The 27681-nt window shown below is 37.0% G+C and overlaps 1 protein-coding gene across 9 annotated transcripts in view; it reads right to left on the reverse strand.

Annotated features, from left to right (window-relative positions):
- The window catches only part of CDIN1 (CDAN1 interacting nuclease 1), a 307237-nt gene that overhangs the window by 179115 nt on the left and 100441 nt on the right, over positions 1-27681 (reverse strand). For all 9 annotated transcript variants that reach the window (XM_009005593.5, XM_078334406.1, XM_035259897.3 and 6 more), the window contains 3 exons: positions 15908-15987; positions 15501-15550; positions 9969-10036 (listed from right to left, as the gene is read on the reverse strand). In XM_009005593.5, the coding sequence (XP_009003841.1) occupies positions 9969-10036; positions 15501-15550; positions 15908-15987 (198 nt within the window). The remainder of the gene's footprint in view (positions 1-9968; positions 10037-15500; positions 15551-15907; positions 15988-27681) is intronic.

Raw genomic sequence — 27681 nt, forward strand, 5'->3', positions numbered from 1 at the left:
TGTTAAAATCTGTTTCAGAAAGAAAAATGATTAGGTTTCTGATAACAGTACAAAACAAAATTTGAAAGGTCACCAAGCAATCCAAATGTACTCATTAAAATCCCTTTAAAAGACAGATGCTGCACTCTTGTTCACTGCACCAAAATTACCAGCATCATGTCTGTGATTTAAACTACATGACTGACTTAATATGAAGATTAAAAATCCCAAACCCCAAAATCTGAACATAAAACACAAAGTGTGGCTGGGGAACCTTCGCATCCTTTTGTGGTAAACTTCAACAAACTACAACTGGCTCACTCTCTGTTTTTCTCTCTCCCACATACACACACCCCTGTCTTTTCCTTCCCTCTCACTTCTTTCTCTCTCAACGTGAAGCTGATTCAATAATAACTGTACCCAAAGGATAGCATCTGGTAGTCTGTGTCACCAGTGGTGATATTAGACTTCTATTTTTTATAATAAAGTGGTTATCCCAAACATCTGAAATACTATGTATTCGGCATCTTCTCCTTCCTTTAATTTATTTACTAAACTCTCATTGCACTATCTCCTGTTTCAACCGTTGGCTTGCTTCCTTCGTCCTGGATCTAAGAAAGAATGAGGTAACAACTTGGCAAAGTTAAGTAGAAATGATGGTACCAGGGTAGGAAGCAGCATTTAGGAGCAAGTGATGTTATTCACCTGTTCTAAGCCCCAGAACACTTAATGTCCCCAAAAGATAATTGAGTAAAATACACATGCATGTTTAACAGTATCCACACCTTTACAAAGCCTATCTGGATTGACAATAATTTTCTTTCTTAATTTAATTCCCTACATATCAACAAGGCCCAAAGGCACCAAATAGGCTCAAAGTTCAAGGTTTTATGGGATTAACTCTCATTGTTATCTTTCATCCTTGGTCCCAACTGTCCATTCTACATGTTCATCTCAGGTTCATCTCAATTGTAATTGTAAAAAAGATAACATCTCTTTCCTTAGTACTGATGTGAAAATTCTTCTTTGATGTCAAGTTTTTTTAAGATGAAGTCTCACTCTGTTGCCCAGGCTGGAGTGCAGTGGCACGATCTCAGCTCACTGCAACCTCCATCCCCTGGGTTCAAGCAATTCTTCTGCCTCAGCCTCCCAAGTAGCTGGGATTACAGGCGCATGCCACCATGCATGGCTAATTTTTGTATTTTTAGTAGAGACAGGGTTTCCCCAAGTTGGCCAAGCTGGTCTTGAACTTCTGACCTCAAATGATCTGCCTGCCTTGGCCTCCCAAATTGCTGAAATTACAAGCATGAGCCACCACGCCTGGCCTCAAGTATTTTAAATAACACTGGAACTATCCACTCCTTAACATTTAGTACAATTCCCCCACAAAACGCAATCTGTGCCTGGTCCCATTGTTGGGCAACTCTTTTTTCTTTGGCTACTGATCTGTTGATATGTATTATTTATCTCTTTTATAGTCCGTTTTACAATTTATGTTTTCCTTATAATACTTTGCATATATTTGAGCCAAGTAGTTACTTATGATTCTTTGAATTTTCTAAGTGGAAACTAGATGTTTAAGTAACGTACACTGTTTCTTCAACAGTGATATAAGCTGTTTTCTTCAAGAAAAAAATGATAAAGTTTAAAATCAAAACAATAATAATAATATTAATTACAATGAAAAAAAGGTAATGGCAATAATATGAAATAGTACTTTTAGTATGACTTCCCCAGATGGTTTGGAATCATTATGAAACCAATCTTCAAATCCTGCATGTGTGTCTTATTCAGTGAATATAGCAGATAAAAAGCAAGGGTCTTCTGGTTTAAGGTATACATTTAAAACCCCAATATATTTCATAACCATGAAGTTCATTAATGTCATAGCTCAAGTATTTGTTTTCAAAAATAATACAGGAATGTTAGCAATTAGAAGCAGACCTGTTAACCTTCAAATTCACAAAACACAGATTTTTAGGTAATGGGTACCTCAGAAACCTTTCTGAACTAGTAAAACTATAGAGATAACTAGTCCAACATTCCAATTTATACACAATATAACTGGCCTAGAGAAGTTAAATGGCCTATCAAGACCTAGACCTCTCAACTCGCTTCAGATACAGGATAAGTGCCATGTCAACCAAGTTCTAGTTGGTCCCAGCAGACCATATGCCATTCTTAATTATGCAAATATTTAAATATGATCGAATGTAATATTTATAAAGTGGGGAAAATTTTATTTTTCTCTTGGAAGATCTTGAAATACAGGACAGGTGGACTGTCACTTGTGAGACATTTAGATAACACCTGCCTGAAAAGGAGATGAACTAGACAGTATCTTGTCTGCTAGCACGTCAATGTTCCTCTCTCCAATTTATCTTAAATAAATCAATAAAACCACATCCAAAGATGATGTTAATTTTTAAAAACAATCCTGGTCTTCATTTATTTTGAAGTTGTTAGGACTGTCTTGAGGGGGCATTTTTAAAAAAGGAATTAAACAGGCATAAAGAACATTCTGAAAGTTTAATTTCTCTGGCCTTTGAATTACCCTCTTCTCCAAATACCCAAAATAGTCAAAGCAATTAAGTACTAACTACACAATTTCTTTTCTTAAAATAAAAGGCTGACTTTGAGTCAGCAAACAAAACACATCTGAAACTAGTTAACATATTCTTCAGAATCACAGGAGGGGGCATGAGGACTACCAAGAAAAGGTTTCAGGCCTTTGGGTTTGTTTTGTTTTATTAAAAGTTTTATATTTTAAAAGTATAGTCATTTCCACAAAAGTTATGCAGAACTCCAGTTCACAACATCTGAAGATAAAAAGTCACATTCTGACATGCATTTTATCTATGAATCTGTAAAAAGTTTTCTAAAATGCTAGATTAAAATACACTGTATGATAAGAATATTCTTAACACCTAGTGCATCTTTACTAAATTGGGGGAGGGCAAAAAAGACATGTATCAATACATGTTAAAGGCCATCCTTATTAAAACTATAGTGTATCTTTTCTACTCTAGTAACTAATTTTGTTTTACTGTGTTTTTTTCAAAATACTGTATCATTAAATATTTGGAGTTATGACCTTTGTTATCTGTATTTTTATTTTCTCTAAGAATAAGTTTCACAGCCTTTTCTATGCAATTTTAGAAGTTTGTAGAGTTTCAGTAATAGATCTTATATGCTATGCAAACCATCAAAGGTACACAGAACAGACATGCATTTAATGGGGAGACCAATAGCATAGATAAATGAAATCTTTAGAGAACTCAAAACTTCATTATAGCTGTTAGTTTCAACCTCTTTCCCCAAAGCCTCTTATCAAAGCCAATAATAAGGAATAGAACTGACTGCTCTTACCTTGCCCTTTGCTTATGTCTTTAGGGGTAATACTACTAGGGAAAACTGAAATGCCTTAAAGATAGGAAACAAATGAGAGGTCGAGAAGCTGGGACAGCATAGAGAGGCTAGGTAAGCAACTGGTAGCTGTGGAGAGGCACACGGCACGAATATCAGCAAATAAAGTAATACTCTTCTATATTTTATACCAGATCATGCTAAATCCTTTTCATCGTAGATGAAGGGACAAGTCAACATGGTAGAATAAAAAGATACAGGACAAGTTGTTGAAACGGTAGTAGCAAGGCCAAAGGACAATTCATTTAAGCATCACAAGGGAAATGGACAGTCATAGCACCCTTTCCAATTCCAGGATTCAGAGGAAAGGCTGAATGTTAGCTTTTGTCGCCCTGGTTCCTTTAGCTGTAGTCACTGATGTTAGACTCTCTTGCTGGGCGAGCTCCATCTGTCACCGAACCACTCTTAATGGAGGGAGGCACACTAGCAGTCCTGAGACATAAAAGGGATCTCCTAGACAGGCAGATGTGCATATGGGTGAGTGTGAGCGAGTGCGCACAGGCACAGGACCAAAGGTGTCAATTCAGCAATCACAGGAACAGGTTTGACCCCAATGCCTTTTGGTTATGGGGAGTAAAATCCTAGCCTGTAGCTAATTCTCTGCAGGGAGAGGGAGGTTTTTGATTTTGCTGTCCTGTATTGTATGTCATCCTGTCTGGCATTGCTACCCTACTCTCACAATGTGATTCTCATGAATGAGCAGTAATGTGACCCCAAATCACCCCACCACAGGACTGGACACAGACTAGCTGATCAGATTCCTTTCGGAGATTTTTTTTAGTTTTGGAGACAGGGTCTCACTCTATTGCCCAGGCTCCCAGGCTTAAGCAATCCTCCCATCTCAGCCTCCCCAGTAGCTGGGACAACAGGTGTGCACCACCACACCTGTTTTTTATTTGTTGTAGAGTGGGGCTAGGGGGGTTCACTATGTTGCCCAAGATGGTCTCAAACTTCTGGGCTCAAGCAATTCTCCCACCTCATCCTCCCAAAATGCTGGTATTACAGGTGTGAGCCACTGCACCTGGCCCTTTCTGAAATTTGTTATGTGGCAAAAGAAAATCACTAACTTGGTTCTGGGATTACAAACTGTAAGGATTAAACCAACTAGCCATCACCAGCAATCATCTTTGTGACCTGACAATAAAGCCAACACAGAAAAGAGCAGAACCCAAGAAGGAGGGAAGACATTAATGACATTGTTTGGCCTTCTGGATTCTATTAAGAGACATACCGGAAGGAAATCTCTCCTTTGGACTTCCCCAGTGTATATTTAAACCAATAAATTCTCCTTTTGTGTGGGTGTAATCTGGTTTGATTGGATTTCTGTCACTTACAACCAAAATAGTTCTAATACATGATTAGTGACCCAAAAGCAGATGATCCATGGACATGAGCTAACTAGCAAGAGCAGTGGTGAGGGAGGGCCAGGAGCAGGGAGCACACCATCATAAGTGATAGCGACAACCCTTCTTCACAATTCCAGGGAGCTGAATCTCCAACTCAGCCAATAAGAAAACAAAGTTTCAGAAAGTATTTCATCTTCCAGCAGCATATGTGTTTATGGTCCTTTTCTCAGTCCCAGGAAGAAGTGTGCAGCCCAGTCAATAAGGGGAATGAGCAAGAAAGTCTCTCACCATGACAATCTCTTCAGAAAGAGAACTGGGCCCGAATTCCCCACCTCCCACCCTCAATTTCATGTTCCTGTTACTCTAAAAACGGCATCACATTTTCAACCTTCTGATAGACAGGAATTTAAATGGTAGATTCCTTATGAAATACCCAACTATCTCCATTCCCTTCAGCCTACATAATTGTATGTTTTATTTCTGGTCTCTTACTCTCTGCCGCTGACATCTGCGTGTACACAATCCTGGTATTCTACCTATCCTTCACCTGAAGTTATAATCCCCTGTTCGTCACATCATAATCACCTACCCAGCAGAGTATTGTTGCTTCAGGTGAAGAATAAAGCAGCAGGGGCAGATGAACTCTTAGAAACAAAGATCCTAATTTCTTACAGCAAGGGACATCATTTACTAAGTCTATTTGGCTTTACAGATTATACTCTCTCAGAGTCCCACAGTCATACATGAATGCTACACAAGCATCCCTGTAAAATTTGCTAGTTTGTCCAGACATGGGGGTGAGGGTGAGGCAGGGACACAACAAATGTCTCTCAGGTGTCACTCAAAATAATTGTTAGTGTCTACTAACAGGGAAACACTCACTGGAAAGAATGAAATATCTCCAGAGCCATCCTTATTAGGCCAAACTTAACAAGAATTTGTACCAGACGGTGGCTGTGGCAGTCACTAATGAAAGTCCCTCCATCCTGGAGATACGCCAACCCATAAAAGATGGATGGTTTAGCTGCAGTATTTGGTATGAACGCTTTCATATTTCACCTAACAGGGCAAACTGTCTTGTTGTCTTCGCATTGTCACTATTTTCTTTTCCTTTCCTGCCTTTTTGTCCAAAGCTCTTAAAAACAACAAAACAGAACCAAACCAAAACTGAAACCAAACGAAACAAAAAAGAGAGGGTGTAATATAGCAAAATATGGTCTCATTAATCACTCGAGAGAGATACAAGTGAACACATCTCTACCAGTAGATAAAATACATTTTCTGTTTTGTCAATATTAGACATGGAGCAAACCCTTAGCAGAGCTAATGGGATGATAACAATGCTTATTGTTCAATTTAAAGTTGAAGAGTTTTTTTTGTGCAGCCAAGCCTAAGAGTGGGCAGCAAGTTCTTCATCTCTTTTGAGATTTTAAATGCTGAATTATCTATCTATCTATCTATCTATCTATCTATCTATCTATCTATCTATCTACCTACCTACCTACCTACCTACCTACCATCTATCTAAGTTAGCGACAGGGTCTCATTCTGTCACCCAAGCTGGAGTGCAGTGGAATGACCACAGTACACCATAATCTTGAACTCCTGGGCTTAAGTAATCCTCCCACTTTGGCCTCCCAAGTAGCTGGGAACAGGTGCCTGCCACCACACTGGTTAATTTTTTGAAACATTCTTTGTAGAGACAAGATCTCCCTGTGGTGCTCAGGCTGTTCTTGAATCCTGGCCTCATGTGATCCTCCTGCCTCAGCCTCCCAAAGTGCTGAGATACGGCCAAGAAATATTAATTCTAAATTACTTATCCTTGGAAAGAACTACGGACATGTATAAAAACTTACCTTCAACTTTCCCAGAAGGCTCCATGTTTTCATCAACTTAAAAGAGAAAGTTTCTTTAAAATTCTTACTGGTGTCTGTCCACAGCAAGTACTTAAAAGAGTAGTTTGCTACTGGCAAGAGAGCCAACCCTATGAGCCCAACCAGCCATCCTAGAAATAGACTACGACAGGAAGATCCCAGTGAGAAAGAACAAATGATTAGGTAAAATTCCATCACTATTTCAGGAGAAAGCAGTTCATAAGGCAGCACCATTTTCTTCATTTGTAGAGGGTAGTGACTGATATTGCTATAATTTGTAACTGTCTTTGAAAGGTTTGATGAAAGTAGCATAACAGCCTTGAGTATTTATTTTCATTATCGAGACAATCACATGAATACCTACTAGGTGAGATGCATTCTCACTGGATCAGAGAGAAAACTGCATTCTCATTGGATCACACAGTGCTTGGCTATGAGCATTGCGGGGCGGAGCACAGAGTACTTATAATCAACCACTTCATACTAACTAGTATAGTTCCTGGCATGCAGAGAGCACACCAAAAGTTAATTGAAAAGAATGAATAAATAATGAAGGGAAGAATTACATGGACTCTCTGAAACTGCTAGAAATTACCTGTGTTCATTCGTAGCTTGTCTCCCTACTGGACCATAACCCCATGAAAGAAGACACTTCATCTGATTTATCTAGTTTCTAAAACATTATCCAACTTAGTAACTTATTTTTGAAATAAATAAATATGCACATGAAAAATATTTTTTAGAGAAATGAAAGTCATTTATTCAACTTTGACCTGTCTTAATGTAATATACTTATGTGTAGAAGTACAATTGGATAAGTTTAAAAGACAGGATGAACTCATATCAGTACATTCAAATCTTCAATGATAGGAACATGTCTTTTTTTTCTTTCCTATAATGCCTGGCTAGATCTTGTGCTGTACAATTGCTCAGGATGCAGTTACAAACCAAGGCAATTTAAGAAAGAATTAGAGTTAGAGAAAATGAGATTTACTTTTCCCTTCTATTGGTAAGAGATCAGATAAAATATACATTTTATAAAATAAATACAGAGTACAATGTGTGGAAAATTTAAAATGGGTAAAATATTTTAGGGACAGTCATAATTCTTAAATTAAGAAGGGTTAATATTAAAAAATGAGGATATTTGTCTTTTGAATGTAGTCCAAATTAGAAAACAATGGGGGCAGGGTGAGAAGGATATTTTACTTCTACTTAGCAAAAGATCAAAATAAATTAAACATGTTTGCAATGTCTCTGCAACAAAATTCAAGGTATACACATGTAAACAACAAACAATACAATTAGTGGGCTATTTACCAATATTTTTTCCATAGTTGGCTTTAAAATGATCTATCTAGATTTACCTGGCAAAATACTTTAAATCTAATTAATCTCTGTAAAGGCGTGTTTATTTATAAGGTAAAAGGACAACAACCCCATTACAATATTCCATGCAAAGCTTCAATTTTCATGTTTCAGTCACAAACATGTTAATTCAGTGCTACATTAAAATACAAAGAATTAACAACTTGTTTGTATGCTGATGAGGAAATGCTTTAAAACAGGACTAAGGTTGCATAAACTTCCTATCTCTCATTTATTTTTAAAGATCAATTAAATAGCCTCTTTGAGTATGCTTCCATAAAATAATTACCTCTAGATTCTAGAGCACAGAGAAATAGATGAGTCTCATGAATTTCAATTTTAAGTCCCCTTTCTGTGCTTGTTTGCAAGTAGAGATAACCCCTGGATCACATTTTTATATTGCTTTTGTCAGCCATGGTGAATCGAATCTGACATATTCAAGTTCAAGTAAGTTGAGGACTTAGGACTAAGTTTAGCCCACATCTCCTATCTTTGCTTTTTTCCCCAGCTGGGATCGGCTAGCTCTCAAGAAGGAAGCAGACAAAAGTTAGGCCAAACAAAGAAATGGGGCTGAAGACCTGACTGTCCAAAGGCTGATGGTGCCCAGAGAGTGATGCTAAGCAGCTCCGAAAATGACGCTGCTTAGTTGGTGGCTTAAAACAAACAAACAAATAGACTTGGCCATGCCATATTGGTCACTATCGAGTAATCACTGTGATCATATATTTCATAATACTACCAGAACTACCTGGTTCCAAAACATATCTCATAGTGCATCACAGGTCTTTCATTCCAACTGCTTCTGAACTATTACATATTTTCCTTGTGATTAGACTTTTAAAAGGTGATTTCTTCCAATTTACCCTCTTTCCATAGGCTGAACAATTCAACTGTCCCCATGTGAAAAAACTTCCTGCTTCTACACACTGAAATTCAGTTCTGTGACTTGAGAACACTTTCCTAATTAATCAACTTTCTTTAACCCTAACTAGAGGATATTTATGATATCTCCAAGCTTCAATCTAAAACAATCTTATAATACATTCAATTTTATTCTACAGTTTATTAATAAAAATATTAAACATTAAGATTTAGAATAGATTCTTTATAGGACTTCATTAAACATCTCTTCCTTACTTGAAATTTCTCTGCATTTGGTTTTCCTTGGCCAATTCTTGGCCCATTTTGGAACAAAACTTATGTAATCCAATGTAGTTCTATTTTTTATGTATGTCCTAAAAGAAACATTGTGCAGACTCTTCAATATCTACATAAAACAGATCTGTATAAAAATAAAATGACTTGTATGAAGCCTTTACAAATTACCACATTTAAAGTGGAGAAGAGAAATTAATTTATTGTAGAGTGCTTTATAGTTTCTGCGATCTCGTATTATACGCCTAGTCCTTTCAGGCTTAATTTCTAATGCTTAAGGGATGATGAAAGAAATAACAATCTGTAATACACAAACGCATGAATACATGTGGGATTTTTAAAGAATAATAAATCCATGATGCCAATGAATGTTTGGCATGAAAATAATAAAGGCTTAACATTTTGCTTTCAAGTAAAAGTATTATTCAGTTCCATATATGAGACAAATATACCCAACATGAATTTCTCTAACTGTTCTTTTTAATATATAAGACATTTCATAGACAATATTTCTTTTGTTTCTTTTTCTCATAAGGCCTAGATTATGGTTAATATCTCATGATACCAAAAGTAATACTGCAACAGATATTAAAGCATTTTTTCAGCCACTTATTCTATAAAATATTAATTGCAAGCCTGTGCATGTGCTGTATATATGGGAGATTAGGTAACTGAGTTCCTGCTCAGTTCCAAATCAATAAAAGATAATATGCACAGCATCAATCATCATTCACTCTTCCTTTAGTGGAAGATTTTTAAAACATATATTTAAGCAATCATGGAGACAACACAAGCTAGGGAAGATGTGAATAATACTTACCTAGGAAGGACAGGTTTTTCTCTAGAAGCATGTCTCTCAGCATGACTTCATGCTCATGACCAATGGCACTGGGAAGTTTCAGTTAAGGGGTAACACAGGTGGAATTATACCAGCAGAAAATGCTAATACCAGGTCTATACTTTTAGATGAAATGAAAAATTGAGGTGGTTTAACAGCCATTTTCACCCTTAGTCCACAACTTTGAGGAATGAAATCTCTCTATATACACATCCCCTTATTTAAATAATTTGATAGCATTTTTCTATAATTTTTTTAAACTTTTTTTCTTTTTCTAGAGACAGGGTCTTTTTCTGTTATCCAGGCTGGAGTATACTGGCATAATCATAGCTCACTATAATCTTGAACTCCTGGGTTCAAGTAATCCTCTCACCTCAGCCTCCCAAGTAGCAGGTACTACAGAGGGATACCACCATGTCTGGCTAATTTTTGTTTTTTAAGAGATGGGATCTCACTGTGTTGCCCTGGCTGGTCTCAAACTCCTGGGCTGAAGTGATTATCTTGCCTCAGCCTCCCAAAGTGCTGGGATTACATGTGTGAGCCACTGTGTTCTGCTCTTTTTATAATTTTTGTATGTTTATTTTGGAAAACAAAGATTTGTAAATGAATGTGTACCTTATTTCGCAAAGAAGGAGAGTCATTTTAAATGTACTTTAATCTGTGTTAAAAATCTTTCATTTGGGTTGGGCAAGGTGGCTTGTGCCTGTATCTCCCGCCACTCCAGAGGCTGAGGTAGAAGGATCACTTCAGGCCAGGTGGGCAAGGTAGCAAGACACCATCTCTTTAAAAAAATTATAAAAAGTTTTTAAAAATTAAAATCCCTCAACTCAACTTAGCATGCATTTGTTAAGCACTTACTAGGTACAGTAAAGAATACTAGCCAGTCTTTTTCCTAGAAGAACTCCTAATCATAGAGAGTTCTGTAAATCTTCTGTGAATTTGTCACAAGCTAACATTTAGAAATTTCTTTTTTTTTTGACAGTTTCACTCTTGTTACCCAGGCTGGAGTGCAATGGCGCAATCTCGGCTCACCGCAACCTCCGCCTCCTGGGTTCAGGCAATTCTCCTGCCTCCGCCTCCTGAGTAGCTGGGATTACAGGCACGCGCCACCGTGCCCAGCTGATTTTCTGTATTTTTAGTAGAGATGGGGTTTCACCATGTTTACCAGGATGGTCTCGATCTCTTGACCTCGTGATCCACCCGCCTCGGCCTCCGAAAGTGCTGGGATTACAGGCTTGAGCCACCGCGCCTGGCCACCTTTAGAAATTTCTTTGTTTCACTTCCAATCAACTGTTGAACTTTTGCAACTTGCAAGACAAACATGTGACTTGTTAAGAATATATGTAATCTGCAGGAAAGACATCTTAGTAAAGAGTTGTGGATTAGGGTGTGGGTATAGAGGCTATTTCAAGAGTCTTCTTCTCGTCTGTGTATGTGTACACATGTACATGTACATAAATAGATATACAACATGAATATCTATTTTTCAATGCTTACTACGTGTTAGGCACTGTGTTAAGTGCTTTTAAGTAGGTTATTTTACCCTCATAATTATAATACTTATTTTACAGAGGAGGAAGCCGAGGCTTAGAAAGAAACCTGTACAGGGCTTACAGTTAGTGAGTGGCAAAGAAGGTAACAAAATCTCTGCCAAGTCTGTTTATGACCTCCATATAGCTTCTCAAAAAAGTATTAAAATTATGTAATAACTGATAATAGCTAATATTTCTTAAATATCATGCATGAAGTCTTTGTGCTAAATACTTTGAGATACCAAATTACAATAGCCACATGAGTAGATACCATTATTAGTCACCCCCCCTTTTTTTTTGAGCTGAAGTCTTGGTCTTGCCCAGGCTGGAGTGCAGTGGCACAATCTTGGCTCACTGCACCCTCTGCCTCCTGAGTTCAACCAATTCTTCCTTCGGCCTCAGCCTCCTGAGTAGCTAGGATTACAGGTGTCTGCCATCATGCCTGGCTAATTTTTGTGTTTTTAGTAGACACCAGGGTTTCACCACATAGGCCAGGCTGGTCTCAAACTCCCAACCTCAAGTGACCTGTCTGTCTAGCCTCTCAAAGTGCTGGGATTACAGGTGTGAGCCACAACACCCAGCCTATCAGACACCCTTTTACAATTAAGGAAAGTAAGGTTCGGGAAGGCTGGGGAATTTGCTGACGGTACCATGGCTGGTAAATAATGAAATCATGAGTGGAACATGGAAGTCTTGTGTATTTTCCCAACAGATGAGATTGCACAAAGTCTGAAAAGGATGCTATCCTACTCTAATATTTCAAATGAGTCAAAAGCAATTGATAATAATTATGTGGATTGTTACCTTCACTGTCCTTTTCACTGATAACATCAACCTGGTCACGTCACTCCTTGGCTTACTAGAGAAGCTGATTCTGATCATGCACTACCTGAGTTCAACTTAAATAACACTTCTATGTTATTTGTAAAAATAAAAAAAGAATTCTAGAGAATTATCTTGCATTTTTTTTAACATATACGGTGACTATCATTTAAATCTTAGAATTCAAGAGATGTGACCATTTATGTTTCAGCAAAACAAGCTCTAAGTCATCACTATTGCCTTTTCCTCCAGTTGTCCCCTACCCAACAATGCACATAGCTGTGCTTTTAAAATTTCTAATGAGAAACAAAATAAAGGAAACACATTTTAAATCACAAAATTTCCACATTTTTAGATTCCATTGAAGACATTTGATGAATAACTCTCAGTGGTCTCTCATTACTAGGGACATCCCACATTTTAGAACTAAATTATTTACTTCTATTCCACATAAATGTGCTCTCATTTTTATTGTTGTAAATTATTTACATCTAAAATGTTGAATCATGAAACCGAGGTTTCTGATGGTACAGAAATGAAACCCACAGCATTTGAAGCTTCCTGCATCATTATCTTTCCTTGCTTCACAGTTTATGCTTTTGTCTAATAGCTGTGTCCTGGAGTCATACTTTGGAAAGTTGAGGTGGCTCATTTCTCACATTTTTTTCCTTGGTGAGTATGAATTGTGGTGGGAAAGGTGTAGGTAGGCATGGCTGCATAGGGAGAAATAGAGTAGATTTTTTTAAAAAAAGAGAAAGCACAATGATGTTGTATATATACTTTGCTAACTGTGCTTTCTATAGTGTCTTACTATACCAATTTACTGTATTTACCAATTTACCAATTTTCTGTATTCTACTTACACAAATATAACATTTTCATAATGCACTAAGAAGGTTTAGCACCCATCTTATTTACCAAATGTGTGCTTTCTTTCTCACAACATGATGTAATTTACTGAGAGTAAACAATGTAAATATTACCGAATTATCAGAAAAACACACAAACAACACATTTACTCACATGGAAAACCAATAATTTTTATTCAGTGTGAAATAAAATAATTATTGCTGATGAGTCTAGGAAACATCTATGCAAGTGTTTTTAGACATTATATGAGACTGCTACTACTTCAATGCAAAGACATAATCAGCTTCTCTGCAAACTTCCCAACCTGTTTTATTTTGCATGATAAAAGCAATCACCAATTTGAAATTTTGGACAGATATGTTTCTTAATTATTCTTTGCTTGATAAAAACATATATAAAATGCAAAGTCTAGAAAATAAAACTTATAAAATCTGTAGTTTTAGTGGCAACAGACATAATGAAACTGCAAAACTTATAACCTACTTGGTGAATGTAATTTATAGACATATGTCATTATCTTTATCAATTGAAATCATGTACTACATTAAATTCTACTGGCAATAACACAGCCAGAAAAGGAAAGTGAATGATGGCAAAAATGTATGGAAAATACTCCAAACGGAATTTATAATGCTCTATAAGCAAAAACACTTAGACTTTGTCTATAGTAATACCTATTATTGATGTATGGCAGTGACCATGGGCAAAACTTGTAAATAACCTCACAAGCCATTTTCTTCGCCAGCCATACAGCAATCTAGTTTCCCGTAAGCATCTCAACTATTACTGAAAAATAGCCTCCTGGCATTTACAAAGCAGTTGACTTCATACTTTAGTCCATGCATACATAATTAGATAGTTATATTTAAAATCAATATGCAATCCTTCAAAAGACATTAGGCTTTTAAAACCTTAACTTTAAATTGATTTTTAACTATTTTATGTGCTTTAAAATTAACATGTAATTCAACCCCAGATACTCTGAGATGGTGTTAGTTGTTATATGAATGTGCTAAACTTTATCAGTGTAGCAACATGAGGTCGGCACTCCTACAATTTCTATCACTATCATTAATTTTATACTGAATACAGAAGTACAATTTCACTTTGGTTTAATAAAAGGTGAGCTTGGGATAATGCTGTGTTTTTACTAATTTAAGCTAGACTGGAGAAACAGACTTGGAGGATAAAATACATAAAGGTCTGTATCTTCAATATTGAATATTCTTGTAAGAGGGCTCTGTTATAAGATTGTTTCTCAAAGATTAACTTTACTTATGTAAGCATGATTTTCTTTTTAAAAATGTTACTGACTCTAAGCCTTTGCAAAATAAGGTGGAATATAAACACATACATGTACAAATTTGACTAGTAGGAGTTTCCAGCAAAAAGTCTTCTGACTGGTAATTACTGAGTCACAGTTGGTCACAGTGCCATCCACGCTAACAAAATCCATATCAAGAGGGACATGTTTACATTATTAAGAGGAGTGAAATTCATCGACTCATATAGAAATTATTCTCAAAAAAAGTGCTCATTATTTACCATTTAAATAGCACTTTTATTTGAGGAATATCAAAAAAACTCTGTTGCCACAGTACTCAATTTATTGATTAATAACATCCTACTTCATGAAGTAGATACTGTCCACCCAATCCTGTTTTAAAAAGTAAACATTAACTCTTTAGTCTTTAATGAAAAATGACTGGACATCTGTTTTCACAACCTTAAATTTATGCCAGGAGGAAAAGTTACCTTGATTTCTCTAAAAAAAATGTTTATTAGGAATCCAAATGCCAGCTCAGATTCTAATCAGCATTTAAGCAAAAAGAATCTATTGCCTTTAAAATGTGATGTCTCTGGAAGCATTTTAATCACAACCTCTTTTCACTCCAAGCTCTAAATTTATTTGAGTAAATTCAACAAAATTTGGCTCATTTTAAATGGAAATTTGTTATATTTTTTAAAACTGTTCATTGGGATGATTAAATACATTCCAAGACATTACGTTACCTGCTTAATGACTCTGTACCTTTAAACTCACTGAAAATCAAGCACTTTGAAATAAGCATGGGAATATGTAACTGATGAACTGACAAGTTCCTGTGGTCTGATACTCAAGCTGTAGAAAAGAATGGTCTGTAGTGACCCTCCAGTTGATTGAATGTAAAATAGAAGAGTATGAAATGTGTTTTGTGAAGCAGAACTTTATGTCAGGTTAAAGCTAGACACATCTCCACTGAGTCTAAGCTCGTCAATTGTGCACCTAAAATTTTATGGGGAAGGATACTGCTTGATGCAGTCCACCAGTGGTCCATAACAGCAGTCGTTCACAATGCACTGCAGACAAATAAGAAAAGGGGTCTGGGGTGGGGCAACTACAAAAACTATTACAGTAAACAGTATCCTAAAAGCAGTAATTACTTTCCTCCCCCCACCGCTCCCCAAAAAAGAAAGCTATCAGAAGGCTGTTCAGATTTAATCACAGTAAACAAAAATTGCATGCTTTTTATTCACTATAAAAGCAAGCTATTAAAAAGTGAAATGCTCTTCTCACAAATATTGCATTGCCATTTATGGTGCACCCTGACCTCAGTGATAGTTTATGATGACAGTAATTAAATGAGGTTTAAAATCCTTTACTCTCCTAGGCAGATAACAGCATTGCCACTGAAAATAGACAGCTGTGATTAATACCTGATAGACCTGATTTGCTAGAACTCCATCTGGAATCTGAGAAGGGTCCCGGAGCATACTATTTATAACAGACTTGGAGGCTGTAGAAGAAAAGAGATGAACTGTTAGCAGATAGTCAACATACTTTTAATGCAACACGAGAAGTGACATATACCTACATATACACAAACCATGAAAACAAAAATATGACTGGCACTAATCATTTTTTCCTTTTTCTATAATCTAACAGAAGCTTTTAATTAGACCATTTTGCCAAGTTTATAAGCCACAGTGCCAGATTTGACAATGACCTAATTTTTCCAAGGTAAATTAACAAGTACAGACCTAAAGCAGATGTCTCTTTTGCAGATAAATGAGCTTAGCAAAAGCCCATTTGGGGGAAAAAATATCAGAAAAGAAAATATTTACCTTCTGCAGGTAGGTATTTTATAACTAAGCATATGTATATGAAGAAAGGTCAGATTCAAAGACTTCAATGATATCAATGAAAATGACTTTCAGCCAAAAAAGAATCTTCTAATTTTAAACCATTCTAAAATAATTCTCATCAACTACATAAAATCCTATCTCCATTCCACAAGTGAGAAAAGTAGGTAAAACTGCCTGAATTGAGAGAATCTTAAATAAGGAAAATATACATAGAGAGACACACACACAAATTTTCTACCCAAAATATGCCTCAACTTCCAAATTAAGTTGAAACCCCAGGGAAATGCTATAGAAGAAGAGAGGGCACTAAGGGAAGCATCTGATGAAGGTGACATCCTTTGAAAAGCAAGGTAGGAGATCTTGACGTCACCGCTCACTAGGCATGTGGCAGCCACAGTGGCCAGAATTCCTTTTAATGCACGGGAGATGGGCAGGTCTCTAGGCTGAGGCTAAGTCAGGTGTTGCCTAGGAACTGATTCTTTCAAGGCCTCCAGTGGAAATATTCACCACAATTTAGCAAAATGGTCTATGGTCTGGTTCACACAAGCACAAACTAAAATGTGTACTGAATAATTATCTAATTAATAAAATTCAGACCACAGATATACATCATTCAAGTTCTGAGACAACATGGGGTCCAACTTGTTTATTTTGTTTAAGAGTATGTTCTTTATCAAGCTCTATACTATAAGAGCACTGACACATAAGATAAATGTTAGTAAATACTGTGGAAATAAATAAGGAAATTATACCTTATTCACTTAAGAATAGTATTGGTCTGTAAAAAAAAAAATGAAGTACAACTATTTTAATTACTGCCCACCCTTAGTCATATAACTGCACACTTACAGCAACGCTTATGTACTTAGCCATTTACGAACATGTGCTTGCACTGCAGGTGAAAAAGCCATATGGAATCTCCAAAAGAGGATCACCCAGCTATCCTATCCAGCCCTGTCTCTACAACTAGCTCTGCAACCTTGGCAAGTTACATAGCTTCCCATGTTCAATGCCCATCGCTAGCTGTAGAAAGTGAAAATATTGTTTAAGCTGACTACCTAAATAAAGTGTTCTTGTGTGGGTGGTCTCTAGAGGAAAACAGCTACAGCAGTATTTTGCTAAGTTTAAATAATAGTAAGAATCAAATCAGACCTAGACATTTACTTAATATAGACCACAGGGTTGGACTCAATTATTTGGGAAAGCGATTACCATTGATAACTGGTACAAATATTGGGAATAGGAAGCAGGGAATCATCGTCTTATAAAAGAAAAGATTATGGCAGCAATAGTATTAAAAATCACATGCCTGGTAAACTCAGTTTTCCCAACCTAATTCTAAGGCCTGGCCAGTCAGAGGGGTCCAAAGTAGTGTCTACACCTTTCATCACCTTCTCTGAGGAAACTCTCTCTGGCCTGCCACTTGAGTCACCACATGGTAATGGCAGACACATTCTTTTATGTTGCCCATAATGCCAGCAGAGGCTCAAGAAAATAGCAGCACCTTAACTGTATAGACCCGGTCATGGTAAATGACAATTCTCATACCCATATGAGGAAGAGCTCACTAATATATAAGTGGCCATGACTAATAATGCTATCCTATAAAAATTACAGATCTCAAACCAAACTATAAGCAAGCTCATTGCTAGAATCATAAAACAAAAGCTCTTTTTGTAAAAAAGAAAAGGGACAATACTCTGGGACATAAGAAAAGTAGCTCATTTATTTTCAGCCAAAAAAGGGAAATATCAAAAGAAAAAAGAAACTGATGACATAATTTTCCTCACAATATAAATTTTAGAACAGTGGTATACTTATCAGGATTAAAAATCACAGGCAATACACTTTTTTTTAAAAAAGTTTGAATATGTTGAATAAATCCTATTCAAATGAAAGGAAACTTGCCAGAGGAAGTCAGTTGTTTTAAATGGAATAATAGTAAAAAGTATACATTGAGTCCACATTTATTTCAACTTCAACAAAAAGTCTTTTCTTGCAATCCACCATTTTTTTTTTTAGAGCAAGAGACAATGTTCTTCTAGGAAGTCACACTGCCTGTGCTGCAGACCCAGGATGTATCTGCCAAACACAGCAATTTCCATTCAGGCTTCATGAAAGTGTGTTGGTGTTTCAAATCAAGCCAGAGAGTGTAAACCTACTTCTACAAACATATTCTGAAGCTTAGGAACTGCCCTCTCAGAGAATAGTAACATCAACCAGGTAAGTAAATGCGATTTGACAACCCTGCCATAGCCAGGACTAAGATGCCTCAAGAAAGCCTGTGTCTTTTATGGAAGCTGTTCCTAGACCAGCTCTGGCCAATTTGCATCTAGCTTTTTTAACTGCACATGGACAGGATTCCTGTTCTCCTCAACCTTTGCTAGAGGCGTTCATTCTGTTGATTTCACAGTTTGCCTCTGCCACTTTAGGATTACAACGGACAGGATTACAATTTTCTACAAAGCGTGTACAAAGCAGGAACGTATGAGTCACTTGGAGCTAGATTCACAAGAAAAGGAGACACTTGGTACCTGTTAAAGCATGCTACAGCAGACAGGGAATAGGCAATGCCTGGACTAAGGCATACCGCCTAAGATTATGATCTTTTCATTGTGAAGTATTTGTAACTTAAAGAACTCATATAAAAAACATCTATGTACTTACCACCCTGACCTAACTTCTGAATCTGCAATAAATTTGTTTTAGTCTCATATTAATTTGTATAAGCTTTTTTTAAAAAAACTTCTCAGTCTTGATAGAGGTTGGTTTTAGCAGTATTTTCATGAGACCAAACGTTGGCTCGTCGATCCTCTTTACTGTACCTTTTCTTCCAATTTCTTTTTTTTGAGACGGAGTTTCGCTTTTGTTACCCAGGCTGGAGTGCAATGGCACAATCTCGGCTCACCGCAACCGCTGCCTCCTGGGTTCAGGCAATTCTCCTGCCTCAGCCTCCTGAGTAGCTGGGATTACAGCCTCGCACCACCATGCCCAGCTAATTTTTTGTATCTTTAGTAGAGACGGGGTTTCACCATGTTGACCAGGATGGTCTCGATCTGTTGACCTCGTGATCCACCCGCCTCGGCCTCCCAAAGTGCTGGGATTACAGGCATGAGCCACCGCGCCCGGCCCTTTTCTTCTAATTTCACTTAATTTATCCTTTGTCATCATTATTTCCTGGTTCCCACTTTGAGTTTGCTACATTATTCTTTAACTATTTTTATAGAATTCATTTTCAATTTTTTATTTTAAAATACATTTTCCAAGGCTATAAATCATTCCTCTAAATTTTGCTTTAGCTACATGCTAGAATTTTGTTGTCATTTATTTATAGTTTGTAGTTTCCATTATTTCATCTTTGATCCATAAATTATTTAAAAACATGGATTTCTCGTGTTTCTAATTTATGATGTTTATACTAATATGGGTTGTTTTACTTTGTGTTTTTATATGTAATCAATTTTTGTTAATGTTTTATATGTCTTCAAAAAATTGAAGTTCCTAGTTTTGAGCTGCAAGGTTTAGACACGTCTAGTAGGTTAAGATTTTAATTGTATTATCCAAATCTTCTGTATCTTTGTTATTTTTTTTCAACTACATATTAAATAATCATCTACTACTACTGCAGAGGTGTCAGTTTCTCCTTATAATTCTGCCAGAGTTTGCTTTCTGTATTTGGAGACGACACTATCGGGTGCCTGCACTCTCATTTGTTATACATGGAATTCTTGGTAAGTATGTCTTTTGGTAAAGTCATGACTTTAATAAAGGTTTTCTCTTAAGTTTAATGTCATCTGTAATAATATTCTCTTAAGTTTAATGTTATCTGTAATTATCTGTAATATTTCTGCAACACTTTTCTTTTGGATAGGATCTGCCTCACATATCTGGTGTTCCATTTCTTTGTTGTTATTAGTTTCATTTTCTAATATTAATTTTTATTGTAGTAATTTCCCCATTTCTTTACTATGAACTTTATTGTGTCATTATGTCTTAGGAATGATTCATAAAGAGTATTTTGTTAGATTTTCTAAAATCAAATTTGAAAATCTATGCTTTTTTTAAAATGTGAATTTAACCTGCTTACATTCATTACAACGGATACATTCAGACTTACTTTTACTCGCTTATTTTCTGCGTTCTGCTAATCTGTCCTTCTCCTCTTTTTTCCCTACCTTCTAGTTAATTAAGTTTTCTTTATTCTCCTTTTACTCTTATTCTCTTGAAAACAATACATCCTATATTGATCCCTCCCTCCTTTCCTTCCCTCTTCCCTTCCTCCCTTACTTTCTCCCTCCCTCCCTCCCGCCTTCCCTTCCTTCCTTCCTTCCTTCCTTGCAATTTACCTGCCTCGGCCTTCCAAATTATAAGTGTGAGCCACTATGTCTGGCCTCTACAATGACTTCTTTAGCTGTTCTCTCAAAAAAAAGTTTAAACTGAATCAGTATCTAATCTTTATCAGTAACATCTTTGTTGTTTTACATATAAATAACTTGAAACACATTCACTCCAATCAGGAAGGCTCCCTCTAATACATATTCAGCTAATGAGCTTCTCCATAACTGTTACTTCATTTCTATATATATTTTTAAAAAGTCTATCTGCTCTTTTTTTTACACACTATCAGCCTCCATATTACTGTGTCTGTTACTTTTGTTCAACAATCTTGTTTGTAACACAATTTCCCAATTAATCTCTATAATGTTAAATTTTATGTGCAAACTTGACTGGGCCATGGGGTGCCCAGATATTTGGTCATATATTCTTTTTTTGGAAGGGTCTTGCTCTGTTGCCCAGGGCGGAGTGCAGTGTTATGATCTCAACTCACTGTAGCCTCAACCTCCTGGGCTCAATATATCCTCCCATCTCAGTCTCTCTGGTAGCTGGGACTACAAAAGTGCATGCCACTAGACCCAGCTAATTTTTGTATTTTTTTGTAGAGACAGGGTTTTTCCATGTGGCCTTGAACTCTTGGGCTCAAGTAATCCACATGCCTCGCCTTCCCAAAGTGTTGACATTACAGGTATGTGTGACTGCACCTAGCCCAAACATTATTTTGGGTGTGTCTGTGACGGTATTTCTGGATGATATTAAAATATGAATGCAAACTGGGTAAAACAAATTGTCTTCCCTAATGTGGGTGGACCTCATGCAATCCACTGAAGGGCCAAATAGAACAAAAAGACTGAGTAAGGGAGAATTCTTTCTGCCTTTGAGCTGAAACATTAGTTTGTTTCCTGTCTGTGAACTCTAACTGAAACACTGGCTCTTCGTGGGTCTCAAGCCCACTGGCCTAACATATGGAATTACAACGAGTGGCTCTTCTAGTTCTCAGCCCTTTACCTGGGACTGGGACAACACTATCAGCTGTCTTGGGTCTCCAGATTGCCAACTGAAACTCTTGAAGCTTATCAGCATCTATAACTGTAAAAAACAATTACACACATGCACACGCACACACACACACACCCCTCTCCCTCTTATTGGTTCTGTTTCTCTGGATAACTCTAAGAGTTTTTTTCCATTTTTTAAAACAATGTTTATTTAAATTTATCAACCCATTTGGCATATTTTCTTTTTAGCATTGTTTCTTGAGTCCCATTCTCTGCTTTTGGGTTCAATATCCTTATTAATAAAACATCTAACATATTAGTTCTTTCAGCTAAAATCCCTGAGCAGTAAAAATGTTTTAGTCTTGCCCTATCTGAAAATATCTGTACTTAGTTCTCACTTTTGAATAATAATATAACATGGTATACAATTACAGGCTAAGGGTCATTTTAATTCAACTCTTTGAAGATTCTATCATCTCTTGGGATCTATCATTACTTATAAGCACTCTAACATCTAATACTAATCCCTAAATATGTAATTTGCCTTTTTATCTCTGATTACTTTTAATATTTTATCTGACATTCAACGGTTTTATCACTATGTGCTTAGGTGTGGCTATTTGTATTTAGCCTGCTTGGAATTAGCAGTTTCATAAAGCTAAAAATATATACCTTTAATCAATTTGAAAAAATTCTGAGTCATTATAGCTTTGGCCTCTATTCTCTCCTCTGAAACTCATACTAGACATCAGTTAGAAGATCTTATTCTATCCTCTACGTCTCCTACGTTCATAAACTGTTTGTATTTTCCCTCTTCATCCTTGTCATATTAAAGGTGCTTTCATTAGAGTCACCCTAGAATTCACTATGTTTTCTAATTGAATTCTTCTAATTTTCTCCTCATCTTTTTAATATATCACTCAGCTAATGAGCTTTTCAATGACTATTATTTCATTTCTAGATTTTATTTTTTAAAAATTTATCTACTTTCTTAAGAAATTCTATTATTTATTCTGTTACAGTCTTTTTATTTACTCAGTTTATATATATGCAAATATATAAAATGTTTAGATTTATTTTATACTTTATATACTTTGTCTTACAGATTTAGTTTACAATGTCTTCATTTCCTTATCTCCAGTCCACGGTGCTGCATTTTACTCTCTTTTTCTCTCTCTATCCATTTTTCCATGGTAACTGGCTTCCTCCACTGGCTTGTAAATTTTTACTGGAAGCTTATTTTCAGCAAGAATTGTTTGACCTACACTGTAGAATTAACCATGACAGTGTAGTTTCATGTTGAGTTTTGCAAAGTCCAGTTTTATTGTTAATTTCTTTGCTTGGCCTTTCTGCAGTAAACATGAGCATAAATTTAGACCCACATTCACAAATAGTGCTGACTTATTTCTAATTTCTATTTCTTTTCTCAATACTCCACAACCCAAGGCCATATCCATCAAGCAAGCTTCCTTGCCATTTTCTCCAAGAAAGCAGAGTTTTTCTAGTCCTTTTTGTATGGTTTGAGCTATGCATGGAAAAGGAATTCCAGTCTCAGTTGCATATCTGTCCCTCTGGGGAGTTCAAAGCCCAAGCCCAGCTCCTCGTGTCTGTATCTAAAGCTAGTAATTTCTGTACATCATTCTGAATGTAGGATCTCTCTTCATTTCTGATGCCTGAACATTTTACTTCTTTTGTTTATACTTGGTTACATATTTTTTAAAATTTTTAAAATTTTAATCTATGATTTCTATCTTTTTCATGGAAACACAGCCCATCAACAAAAGCTCACTCTGCCATGTTGCTGACATTTTTGAAAACCCTTTAGTAATAAGTTTAGGAAAATCTCTCTTTTTTTTTTGAGATGGAGTTTCGTTCTTGTTACCCAGGCTGGAGTGCAATGGCGCAATCTCGGCTCACCGCAACCTCCGCCTCCTGGGTTCAGGCAATTCTCCTGCCTCAGCCTCCTGAGTAGCTGGGATTACAGGCACGCGCCACCATGCCCAGCTAATTTTTTTGTATTTTTAGTAGAGACGGGGTTTCACTATGTTGACCAGGATGGTCTCGATCTCTTGACCTCGTGATCCACCCGCCTCGGCCTCCCAGAGTGCTGGGATTACAGGTGTGAGCCACTGCGCTCGGCAGAAAATATCTATTTACTTCTTTGTTAACATTTTTTGGAGCCAGAGTTACAAAACTATAGTTAAAAAGATCCTTCCAAGAAGTTGGACTACCAAACAATGGGGAGAAGGACAGGTGACAGGTATATGGATAGAATGAGGAGTAAAATAACCTAAACTACCTGTAAAGACCTCCCTACTGTACGGCATGTGGGAGGCCAGGGGAAAGGGAAAGGGGTCATTGGTGGCTACAAAATACTTTGTTATCCCGATTCCTCCAATGGCTGCCATGATGTCTTGGGCCAAAGCACTGTGCTAATCACCAAACTTGGGAAAGGAGACAACTTGTTTCTGTGGATGTGATAATCAGTTTTATCAGATTTTCAAATGTAACTCTCTGTTTTAGAGTGCTTTAAACAATTTCTCACCATACTAATTATTTGGCAATTAGGCCTTGGCTCAGTGGAGACAATTTGCTCTTCCTGTGATCTTCACTGGGTTGCATCACCTGGGTGCTGAAGGATTCATTTTGATAGCAACTCACTTGCATGTCTGCCATGTGGGTGAGGAGCCCCGGCTTCCTGACCCATGTAAGACTTCTCTAAGGTCTGTTTGGGCTTCTCCTTGATAAGGTGGGTGGGTTCCAAGAGCAAGCATCCCAAGATAATGATGCATAAGTTAAAGGCCTCTTATGATCTAGCTTTGAAAGTCATATAACAAGACCACTATTTCTATTTACATCTTCCTCAAAAGAAGAAAAATATACCATCCTTAGAAAGATAAACTAGGAAAGATATGCAGAATAATACTTTCAGACAGAGAGGCAGTAAGGAGAAGCAGTTACAAGCAGGGTGTAGAATCAGAGAGACTTGGTTTGACGCCTGGCTCTTCTACCTACTAGTCGTGTTATCTTAAGTTAATGTTGACACCTCTTGGTTTCTTTGTAAAAGAGAATAACATTGGTGCTTACTTTGAGGGCTATTGTGAAGATGAAATAAAATAATACACTGTTATGTACAGGGCTGTTTGAGACTTGGGTTGTTATAGCTGACTTCCTGAGATTTTATAAAGTCAGGGCCCTGTTCTTATCAAGTATATGGTGCCATAGCCTTGAGATACAGCCACAAGTCAATCTATTCAACAGGCCAAATTTGGCAATGCCAGACTGATTCTCCCATCTTACATACCCACTCCCCCACTCCAGCCCATACACATATACACTCTTTTGTGGCACTCAGTCCACTATTAAAACTGCGCTTGAGAAAGAATTAGGTAGAAGTCTTTTCTACTTCTTTGTGTATTAGGTGAATGTGTTGTCACTCTTGGAAGGTTTGTTATTTAAGTCTTGTCTATAACTACATAATAGAAGAATTTTCCCCTGGCTAAGGGTATTTCAACCATTAGCAACCAAGCAAATGAAGACCTTCCCAAGAGTAACTAATGTATCACATCCATATTTATAGCTCTTGCCTTCCTTAGCATCAGGTTAGAGAATTAGCCAACTACTGCTAGAAGAAACTAAGGCAAAGAAGCAGGTGAATCAATCTGTGCTCTTAAGACCCTGAAAGACTTGCCTATGGCAAAGAAATGCCTTTAGATTAGGCTGCACTTGAACTGAAATGAAAACAAGACTGTATATAGTTGGAATCCCTAATCTAAGATCTCAAATAGGTTTAAGCAAGAGAGAAGAACTAGTATGGACTGTGCCCTGGATGTCAGCGGTTAGTGAGAAAAAAGGATGTGTGAAGGAAGGACAAACATAGGGATAAAGATGAGAAGGTCAATTCATGCATAGTCAGAGCTGTGGTGTGAGGACCTAGTTCTCTCCCCACTTAAAAAACACGCACACAGGGTCTCTGCAATTGAATAGCTGAATAGATATGGAAAATGCTGCTGGCAATATTTCCAAGGTACACCAGGAGCTTTGCCTCTTCATGTGGCTGCTCCAGGGGCTGAGCTCCAAGACAGCAAAGCCTAAATACCAATTAGTATTTATCTTTTCCTCCAATGCTGGTTTAAGGCCTTTGGATATCATGGTCATTAAGGTCCCAAGCCACATCTCCACAGGGATTGACCTGCCAGTGTCTTTCCTGCACAGTTTCAGTATTGCCAGTGGCCTGCAGGAGCCCACTTGCCCTTGCAGTTGGAACTACTACTCAAGAAGAATTCTAAGCACTAGCCCACTGGCTCTCCCACTGCATAAAAGTGAAATCTAAAGCAGTTTGATCCCATTTGACAATCTGAAGAAGAAAGATCTTTTAACATTAGGGAATCCTACAGGGACAAATTAAATTCTTCTCTGTAAGTAGCACATAATCATGTAAGAAATAACTTAGACTAGAGCTATCAAATATGAAAGTATTATGTAAGGACAAGAGGAAGATTGTCTCCAAAACACGAGTGTTTTTCAGACTGATTGAAACCTTTTCTCAGGCAACTTGCAGACTTATAGCCACTATACGCTATCTACCCTTATGCAAGAAACATACATTCAACAAATATTGATTAAGCACCTGATTAATGCCATGAATATACTTAATTCTTCTCCACAGTCACACACACATATTCCAAATCTGGAATTTTTTTTCCTGTCTTTCCTTCAGCTAAAACTTTGAAGCCCAGTTCAATGTTTACCTTCCTCTCCCTCATAGTGCAGAACAGAGAGAACTCATATTGTGTATCAATCATTGGGCACTTGATTAAATGTCACTTTGTCAACAGATGACAAGAGATTGATCAGGATGCTGAAATTTTAAACCATGCCACAGTAAAAAGGTGTCATATTTTCTTATATTGTCTTTAAATATCTGGCAGCTTTCACATCGAAGAAGACTGAGGCTATTCATGTGGTCACCCCCAAGAAGATAAGAAAGAAATCTCACAACTTTATTATTGGTGGTGAGGCTACAAGGTTTCAGATTTCAAGCTCAGCTTTATGTGGCCCTTACTTAGTCTACACAGATGTTTCTTAACCTTTTTTTAAAATTCATTAGGGCCCACCTCAGGAGACTTCTTATTTTTTTCTTAATTGCACCCCCATGAAATTTTAATGCCACAGATATGCTGCATATCTGTTTACACAATTTCACCCCCTTTGAGAATGCATGGTTCACATGGAGGATTAAGAAATTCTTTGTGTCAGGGTATCTGGCAAGCTGCTTAAAAGCAGAAATACTTATCTGTTGCCACTCCAAAGTTGCTTTGTACAAAATGGCTACTCAACAAATTGCTAAATAAATTTATGAACACATTACCAAAGGAAAGAGAAGACTACTCTTTCGCATAGGATACAATGGATATTTAGATAAACAGCGAAAACATCTAATGACTTGTCTCCCAAAGAGGAGTGCTTATCACTGACATAGGTATGTGAAATGACCTTATCAGCACACTTTTTTTTGTTAACAGTTACATAGTACTTTTATAAGTAGTAAGAGATTCTATGGTATTCCCTCCTCCCTCCTAGATTTGCCTCCAATTCATATGTTTAGCAATTAAAGTTTCAAGATGGTGCTCCATGTAGAGCGAATATAGGGGCACATAATGAAGAGAAGCCCTCTTGTGGGCTCACTGGGGCCCAAAATGAAAGGTGAGATACAAAGAGAAAACTCTCATTCCAGATCAGGGAAGATAGTTCATGGTAGCAATGACCCACCAAACTTTGCTGGGGTATCCAGAAAGCCTGACAAGATCAAACGTTTTATGGTCTATGAAAAGAAAGAAAACTGGATGCTTCTAAAGGTGATACTACAGAGGCTACTGGTATGACCAAGTCTGTATTATTCAGTGACACAAAGGCAAGTCTCTGCTTTGCAAGTTGATGACTTCAAGAAGCCTCTCTAATAATTCCCTCTGGTAGCCTGCTCATTTATGTCTCCTGTGTTTCCAATTGCTG

The sequence above is a fragment of the Callithrix jacchus genome, chromosome 8 (genome assembly GCF_049354715.1).
Source record: "Callithrix jacchus isolate 240 chromosome 8, calJac240_pri, whole genome shotgun sequence".
NCBI lineage: Eukaryota > Metazoa > Chordata > Mammalia > Primates > Cebidae > Callithrix > Callithrix jacchus.